The sequence below is a fragment of the Octopus bimaculoides genome, chromosome 1 (assembly GCF_046866305.1).
Source record: "Octopus bimaculoides isolate indiv1 chromosome 1, ASM4686630v1, whole genome shotgun sequence".
NCBI lineage: Eukaryota > Metazoa > Mollusca > Cephalopoda > Octopoda > Octopodidae > Octopus > Octopus bimaculoides.
This window is the reverse complement of record NC_142928.1, coordinates 155,487,046-155,497,045: the sequence shown is the minus strand read 5'-3', so window position 1 is coordinate 155,497,045 and position 10,000 is coordinate 155,487,046. Positions and strand designations below refer to the sequence as shown.

Genomic DNA, 10,000 nt, shown 5'->3' with positions numbered 1-10,000 from the left:
CGCCAAAAAAAAAAAAAAACCCACCCAAACTTTTATGGGATTTAAAACAGAAAAGGTGTAGTTACAAGTAAAATGACAATTATAGAAAGAGAATGCGAAAGAAATATGTCAACTGGTTTTATTAACCTTAAAGATGGGAGATTTGTGCGCGAGGAAGACGACAGAGCGGGGAGAAGGAGGATTACTGTTTGGAAGGAGAATCTCCTTCCATTAAGTCTTCAGGAAGAATAATGTCTGGCGTTTTCTCCCTCACTTCGCTAAATTCAGGCATTTTGGACACACTTTCTTCATTTTTTACTCTTGCAGGTCGTTTCATCAAGAAACATATCAAGAAAAAGTCTGCTTTTTCCTGCCTTTCAAAAGGTTGCGAAAATGCGCAGTGTCATAAAACAAAGCAGCTGCACGATCTATAGATACTTTTTCAGGATGATATTCTTCTACAAATTCAGAAACATGCTGTCACTTTGCCAACACTGCCTTTATGTCACTCGTAGAGATAGCATTCTCCGTTACACTGTTCTCTTCCGGGGAACCAATCTCTTCTACCACATCCAAATGCTGCTGTTCTTGAAGCTGCAAGAGTTCATCTGGAGTCAGCTCCTCTGAATGTTCCTCGATAAGTTCGTTAATGTCCCCATCATCAACCTCAATGATTTTCAGGCAGTTTACAATGTAGTTTTCCTTCCAAAAATCATGAAGGGTTAGATTTGTATTTTCAGTGACTTCAGGTGTTTGGTGTATAAATTTCTTAAGATTAGAAATCACCTGTTGGTCCATGGGCTGCAAGATAGGGTTGGTGTTTCGTGAAAGGTACAGAACTTCATAAGTTTAAATTCGTCCAGGATATCATCTTTGAAGTTAGCATTGTCGAGGACGAGGACGGCCTTCTTCAAAAGGTACTTTTTCACTGCTGGTCTAAAGGCAAGGTTGACCTACTCGGAGAAGAATTGCCTGGTGACCCAGGCTTTAACCTTTTGCCCTCCACATAACCTGCATCTTCTCCTTCAGGATTTTGTGCGACTTGAACGCTCGTGAGTTTTCGGAATGGTAAACAAAGAGCGGCATAATCCTCAAGTCTCCACTCGAATTGGCACACAGGGTGAGTTAGCCTATTTTCATAGACTTATGACCTGGCATCTTCTTCTCTGCAGTTATGTAGGTTCCTCTGGGCATTTTTTTTTTATACCGAAAAGGCCAGTTTCATCACAGTTGAATACCTGTTGTAAAATGAACCCCCGGCTGCGATGAGCTGACGGAATTCACGCATGAAACCTTCAGCTGCCTTCGTATCAGAACTCGCTGGTTCTTCTTACTTAACGACGCTATGAACACCACTCCTCTTCTTGAAATTATCAAACCAGCAGCGACTGACCTTAAATGTGTCTGCTGATGTCTCCTCCGTCGATGTTCCAGGATTCTGCTTCAGGACATTCTCATACAGCGCTCGTTCTTTCTCGCAGATGATGGTCTCCACAATCGTATCACCTGCGAGTTGCTTCTTGTTGATCCACAAGAGAAGCAATCTTTCCATATATATATATATATATGTATGTATAATATAATATATTAAACCATCTGATAATGGTAGAGCTGGCCGAAATTTTGAAGTGACTGTCAAGCATGTAAACTATACATGTGTGTATGTATGTATGTATGTATGTATGTATGTATGTATGTATGTATGTATCTATCTATCTATCTATCTATCTATCTATCTATCTATCTACACACACATACACACACAGATACACATATATGCACGCATGCACAGAGATCAAGATGGTCGTCCCTGTTCAACAGCATCTTTGAAGGTTCCATAAAAATATCTTGAAATCTCTCTTCCTTTGCGCGAATAGATGGAGGGATATTTTACACGCGCACACACACACACATACACACACACACACACACACACACACACACACTCACACACACATGTATACATCTGTGTGTGTGTGTGAGTGTGTGTGTGTGTGTGTATTTGTGTGTGTATGTGTGTGTGTGTGTATGTGTGTGTGCGCGTGTGTTCATACATACGCACGCTTTTTTATATCGCTGAATATCATATAATTGATGTTGATATAAGTTTGTATTATTGGCAAAATATTTTTAAAATTATGTAATTATGTATGTATGTATGTATGCATGTATGTATGTATGTATGTATGTATATATGTATGTATGTTTGTTTGTATGCGTGTGTGAGTATTCTTACATGTAATTTTGTAATTTTTTACCGATATAAATGTGTATCTCCTTTAATTATATGACATTCAACAATAAAACAAATTGTCGTATATATACATAACACACATACACACATACACACATACATGCAACTTGCACACACACACACACACACACACACACACACACACACACAAATACACACACACACACACACACACACACACACACACACACACACATATATATATATATATATATACAAACACATATATGCATGCATGGATGCTTATATATATATCATACACACACTCGATATTTTTTTTTATCTTTGAATATTATATTCATTAATGTAGATACTATAATTTATAATATTCGTTAAAAAAAAACTTCAGAAGTTATGTCATTTTCTTTTTAACTCAGGAATTTAATTATAATATTTTCTGTAATGTCCCTTCTTCAACTTTCTCAAATGTTATAATGAAACCATATGGAAATAAAACATGTTTACGATCAATTATCGAATAAATTTATTATAATAAACATGGACCGAACATTATATTTTAAAATATAGAACGATGTTGCCACATATCTAGAGTAAATATTTTACTACTCCAAACACCTCATTAAAGGTATAGTTGTGTGGTTAATGTGTTCATTTCGTAATTACGCATTTCTCGATACAAAACGAGTTCGCGTCGCCTTAACCACGACTCCTCGAGTCAGCTCAAGGTTTTAAACCATTTTTTTTTACCTATCGACCTTTTGATTCCTATTTTAATCGGGTGGACCCTCGTAGCCATTCGATGCTTAAAATATTTTATATCTTTAGAATTAAATATTATTAGGAGTTCTATATAAAAAAAAAATGTTAAAATATTTAGTGTATCATAGAAATATAAGGAATTTATTGCACATAAATTTTAGCAAAAAAAAAAAAAATCTTATATGGACCCTCAAGTAAATGGTATTTGTGCGGAAGGCCGTCAAACGGGTCGCACATACTATTGTATGTTTGATCTAATCTGAAGTCTGGTTTAACATATCACAGCCGCATGACTGGATTATGTAGTACCATTCCTAAAACCATTTCCTTAAAATAATCCATGTATAAGTTTGCTATCATTGGGTAACCGTAAACTGATTAGCTAACCCTTCACCTTTCTAATATCGTTCCCTCTCTGTAACGTAGCTAGTGGATGGAGGGCGTGGGAAAGATCTACCTCGGGCAACGCTCTTATGGGGCAACATAAGAGTCTGTTGTACTAACCTGTACAGGCATAGGAGTCCGAGGTGCAAGATGGGATAAAACTCAAGGAGTGCTACGCCACTGGTCACACCCCAATTCGAAGTATGTTGTTTCTATGCAGAATGTCAACATCTCGATCAAATTATCCATCAAGACAATTGCACGCTCCTCCTTGTCTTTAATTGCCACCTGGTCCTTGACTAGCTTCTACGGAGATCAAGATGGTCGGCGTTGTTCAACAAGATCCTTGAAGGTTCCATAAAAATATCCCGAAGTCTCACTTCCTTCTCTCTCAAATAATATAATAAAATAATAATTGTTTCTGATCCATGCACAGGATTTGTACAGTTGACGGGAAGGGTTCAGCTCCAGTTCGTGACTAGTACAATAGTTTAGCGACTTCGAAAGAATAAAAGGCAAATTGAACTCGGTGCGATTTGAACTCAGAACATAAAAAGCTGGAAGAAAATATTTTGTCTGACGTGCTAACGATTCAACCCAGCTCGCCGCTTTTCAAATAATAAAAAATACTACTACTAATAACTACTGCTACTACTACTACTACTACTACTAATGATGATGATGATGATGATGATGATGATAATAAAATAGTTGTGATTAATGGAGTTAAAGAACTATGGATTTCCTTGACAATGTTTAGCTCTAATTTTGTAATGGAGTATGTACGCATTAGTTGGCTAGTGATTATTTTATCAATTCACGCAAGATGAAAAACAAATTCAATTCATGTGGTTTATTGAGATTTAACCTCTGACCGAACAAAGATAAAATTAATAACTGCAAAACATTTGATCCTCTCTCTCTCTCTCTATCGCCCTTATACAAACTCAATGCTCCGAACTAATACAATATTTTAAATATTGATAAAGAATGGACTGTTACCTCTACCAGGACCGCCCTCGATGAGATCTATGTAGTGTGGTTTGCATAACAAACGGTCGCCACGAAGGGCGAATTCCTCTCCCGTTGATAGTTGACGTTTGCAGCTGTCGCATGCAAAGCATGCAATATGATATGTGAACTCTCGCGCTTTCCGGACCCAGTCTTTGGCAAAGATCACCCGTAAACATTTTGGGCATTTGACACCAAATTCCCTGCAAGAAATACAAAAAACGAAAGAGATATTATATTAAATATAGTTAACTCATTTTCACATGCTTCATGAAACTTGTTAAAATTTGGAAAGAAAAACAAAGCATCAAATTACAATAAACGATATCTTTAACATTTTTGTTTCAAATAAAAAACGGAATATGGTTTAAGAAAATCGAAATATAAAATTCTGTTGGAGAATTTGGATAAGTTGGTTCCAGTAATTCCTTTCGTATCGTATGCACACAAAACACACTCACAGGTATGTATGTATGTTATCAATCAGTTTCATTTCTGTATTTCTTGTCCATAGAGAAAGAGCCAGACTCTAACATAGATTCAAGGCTCCTTCATTGGAACTTTTATCAACATCATCTAGGTATTTGTGCATATGTGTGTGTGTGTGCAGTATTTGGTGTTAGTGTATGCGCAGATTTGTATGTTTGTTTTATAGATGCGTTTTAGATGCATGCATATGTATTTATGTGCTAAATTTTTGGAAAGTTTGTATGTATGTATGTATGCATGTATGTATGTATGTATGTATGTACGTATGTACGTATGTACGTATGTATGTATGTACGTATGTATGTATGTATATGTGTGTGTGTTTATATGAAGGCGCATGGATCAGTGGTTAGAGCGTGTATCTTACAGTTGTAAGTTCGATTGACCGACCAAACTGTGTGTTGTGTTCTTGAGCAAGAAATTTCACGCTGTTCCAAATCACTCAGCTGCAGAAATGGATTGCAACGTCGCTGGTGCCAAGCTGTCATGACCATGATCTTTCTCTTAGATAACGTCGGTGGTGTGGAGAGGGGAGAATGGCATGCATGGGCAACAACTGGTCTTCCACAAACATGTGTAATGAAATTGTAATGTCAAAAGTTACGTCAGTGAAGTTATGTTGAAGACTTATTTCATCAAAACTACCAAACAGATTCCCCGCCAATGGGGGAGTGCTTACATGACTCCTTAAATGACAGTAGTCAATAGGGCCCTCTCCAAGGAAACAGTAAAAGCGAGTGGAGTGCCTCAGGCGTATGTCTAGGGGGCGCTACGGTTTATGGCAGCTCTTTCAGACGTGCCGTCCGTTATACTGACAACCATATTTACTAGCTATACCGACAACACAAAAGTAGTACAAGTAATCAAGGTACATTTCGACGCTAATCTTCTACCGAAGGACCTAGATGATAAATATTAATGAGCTGAAGAAGCAGTATCCAATTTAATGCTGGAAACTTCCAAGGCCCCCCCTCCCCCCCGCTATCAGCCAGTATGTGCTAACATGCTGCAACAAAGATACTTGTCAAGTACAGTGTGTGATCATGAGTAACAACGCCTCGCTTCACGTGTATATGATAAAGATGGTGCAATGTGCAGGAGAATGGCCAAATGGATTCTGAGAACTTTCAGAACAAGGTTACCAAGAAACTATTCTGGTTCTACGGAGGTCATTTGTCTTCAGCTGTGTGACCTACTACTCTCAACTGTAGCGGAACATGAGGTGGTGTTACACTAGGAAGATCACATCAATGGAACAGCTGAGCAATTGGGAGAGACTGAAAGAGTTACGACTCAACTACTTGGAACGAAGACGGGAGAAATATGCTGTGATATATGTATGGAAGAACCTGGAGGGCTTGGCGTCCAACTTTGACGTCGAGAGGTATACCAGCCCCCGAACTGGATTCCACTGCACTCTTCCAAAGGTCTCATCTGTCCCGTCTAGAATGAGGGCCATGTACTGCATTAGCTTGGGATTCAAGGGCCTACGGCTATTTAATATCTTGCCAAAAAACCGTCTAAGATATCTATATGGAGCAGGGGTAGATATTTTCGAGAAACAAGTCGACTTCTTGCTGTCCAAGATCCCAGATGAACCTTCATCACAGCAAGAAACTTAACAGGGGGTAGCAATATCGAACTCCAGTCTTCACCAAAAGCCGATCACAAAAGAATGACCATTGGAAAAAGGTGATAACTCTGGTGGTGTTCCTGCATGGCCGTAGCATTTAGGCAGAAATGCATAGAAAAATAAGAAAAGAAAAGAATAAATGAACATGTATAATATAATATAAAAAATTATTATATGTAATACGTAGATATATAGATACAAACATGTGTGTGAGAAATATATATGTAATAAATAAATATATGTTAATACATACATATATAACTATGTATATATAGATGGAAACATAGGTATATACATATATACATACATATATACATACATACTTACACACACACACACACACACACGCACGCGCGTATACACACACACAAATTGAAAGAAAAATAGGGCAAAATTGAAGAAGAAGATTAATTTATATACCACATTTTACGAACTAAATTTTTTACTTCTTGAAAAAAAAATGTATAATGAAACTAACACTAATCAAGTAGGAAGGGAACTCCTAGGAAATATCTAAAAGTATCAGAATGAAAATGAAGAACAAATATTAAGAAATGATAACTATGTGATCTGTAGAGAGTTCTAACTGAAATAAAGGATTTACTTTGGAGTTGATTGAGAGAACTATGTTCTTTGCTTGTTGAGAATATTTTTTTTTTAAAAAAGAAGAAAACTCTTGTAAATGTCGTCAAAGGTTTGTGTGTTATGTTGGGATCACCTAAGTATGTGTCAGTATTATCAAAATTCAAGTCTTCCAAATGTGTGCGCTTGTGTATAACTGTGTTCACACACAAGAATGTATATATATATATATATATATATATATATATATATATATATATATATATATATATATATATATATATATATATATATATATGTGTGTGTGTGTGTGTGTGTGTGTGTGTGTGTGTGTATACTGTATGTAGATATAGGCAAAGTATTGTGTGGAGACGTTCAAACTATTTCATATATGCTGTCTCTCAATGTATCTTTTTGCTTCGCTTATACATACATATGTACATACATGCATGCATACATACATTATATATACAAACGCACATATATACTGATTTACATATTTGTGTACATGCGCGTGCATATACGAATACACACACACATTATATATATATATATATATATATATATATATATATATATATATATATATATATATATATATATATATAAATATAGGCATACATACATACATGCGTGCACACACACACATATATATACATACATTTACACATTCAGAGATCTACACTGCTATGGTAGTTAGAGCCACAAGAAAAAGATCATGACCTGAGGTATAGTTAAGAACTTTTTCTTTATCTATGTATCAATCTTTCCTAGATATCCTCCACGAAAGTGATGTTTAGACTCGCTTAATTAGCGTATTGTGTAGTCCAAAGGAATTGCTTCTGGCCACGCTGAGATGTTTTCCCCGGTTATCTGCTCTTGGTTTTACTTCTCACCATTTGGAGTGCTTCTTTGCCGACCCAGTCAGTCATCGTTGGAGAACAGGTCACGGCAGTGCTCTCAACTTACTGCTTAACTCTACTAACGGTTTTTCATGGCCCAAGGAGACTTTCTCTTCATTATTCCTATTGATCAACTTTGACATTGGAAGTTAGTGTAGAAAAATAAAAGAAAGGAGCTGGTAAGTAACGTTGTAAGTTCAAGGATGGATTCAGGAGTGATTCGAAGAAAGAAATTAGGAAGGAGCGAGAGAATGAAACACATTGTCACTAGGACTTTAGTTTGAATACAAAAATAATGATAATAATAATAATAATAATAATAATAATAATAATAATAATAATAATAATAATAATATATCAGAGTTATTCAGTTAAATTAACAAGAAATGGCCAAAAATTATTGTCGTTCATGCGGCCCCCTGGTGAATTGAAAAGAAAAAAAAATTAATTTCTTACTGAACATATCCACCTTAAAACAATAAAAGAAACTTTCAAAAACGAAAACTAAATAAATATTTCAGTAATTCTATCATGGAATTCTTTCATCAGTTTCTTAATTATTATATGTTAAAAATTCAATACCACTACTAATTCCATCCATCATTACCGTTAACTCCTTATCGCCAGCTTCGTCATCACCATCATTTCCATCTCCGCCACCGCCGCCACCGCCGCCGCCGCCGCCATGATCACCTCTACTACTATTACTAACATCACAGCCATCAACACCATCACCATCACCATCACCATCACACTCAAGCATCACCATTACCAGCATCGTAACCGTTATTTTTTTTTTGTAGCAAGTCGAGGTTGTCTTGATCGTTTGCAAAACAATGATGAAGACTCTGATCAGAGAAAGTCTGAAAGTGTTTTATGCTATGTTCGTTATTGAGTAAATTTCATAAATGTTAGTTTTAGCGGATAAAAAAAGAAAAAAGCGATAATGTGATTGTATGATATTCATGCCTTTTTTTCTGGAAAATTCGCAGTATCTCTGCATATATATATATATATATAGTTTTAGGGAAAAGAACCAAGTTTCAAGAACTCATCGATGAAAATCCACTATCACATATAGAAAAATTAATAATTAAAAGCACAATAAATGAGTATAATATAAAACAAAGTAAATATCATAAGATAAAGATAGTAAATAAATATTTATTAATTTTTCTATATGTGATTGTGGATTTTCATCGATGAGTTCTTGAAACGTGGTTCTTTTCCCTAAAACTATATATTTTTATATATATTATAATCTATAAAGCTCAATTTAATTTTCATTTTTTATAAATTGATTTTAATTGAGTTTTTACCTGTAATTTTGGATTTTGTCCCTAATATTATTATTATTATATATATATATATATATTGTATGTAGATATAGTTAAAGTTTTGTGTAGTGTCGTTTAAACTATTTCATATATGCTAGTGACATTAACGTGCAAGTGGTTGAGCACTCCACAGACACGTGTACCTTTAACGTAGTTCTCAGGGAAATTCGGTGAGACACAATGTGACAAGACCGGCCTTTTGAATTACAGATAAAACTAATTTTTGCCGGCTGAGTGGACTGGAGCAACGTGAAATAAAGTGTCTTGCCCAAGGACACAACGCGTCGCCGGGAATCGATCTCGCAACCTTACGATCGTGAACTGAATACCCTAATACCCTAACCACTAAGCCACGTGCCTATATATATATATATATATATATATATATATACATACGTACATACGTGCATATACATATACACAAATATACATACAGGCATGCATGTATGCGTATATATATATTTGTGAATGTACACACACACACACACACACACACACACACACACACACACACACACACACACACACACACACAAGAATGGTATAACACGCGTGTTTTATTATTCTTATAGCAATCTTATGCAAAGAAACGTTCCACACGCCATACAATATCTCCTACTGTAGGATAATACGTGGTAGTCAGATAACTGCATAAGATCTTTTAAATGCATGTTACAAGGTTTTTACCCGAATTATACTAAATTTATAT

General features: G+C 35.7%; 1 protein-coding gene across 7 annotated transcripts in view; it reads right to left on the bottom strand.

Annotated features, from left to right (window-relative positions):
- Positions 1 to 10,000, bottom strand: part of LOC106870507 (LIM/homeobox protein Awh) — a 379,078-nt gene that overhangs the window by 48,498 nt on the left and 320,580 nt on the right. For all 7 annotated transcript variants that reach the window (XM_089360469.1, XM_089360473.1, XM_089360435.1 and 4 more), the window contains exon 3: positions 4,340 to 4,551. In XM_089360469.1, the coding sequence (XP_089216595.1) occupies positions 4,340 to 4,551 (212 nt within the window). The remainder of the gene's footprint in view (positions 1 to 4,339; positions 4,552 to 10,000) is intronic.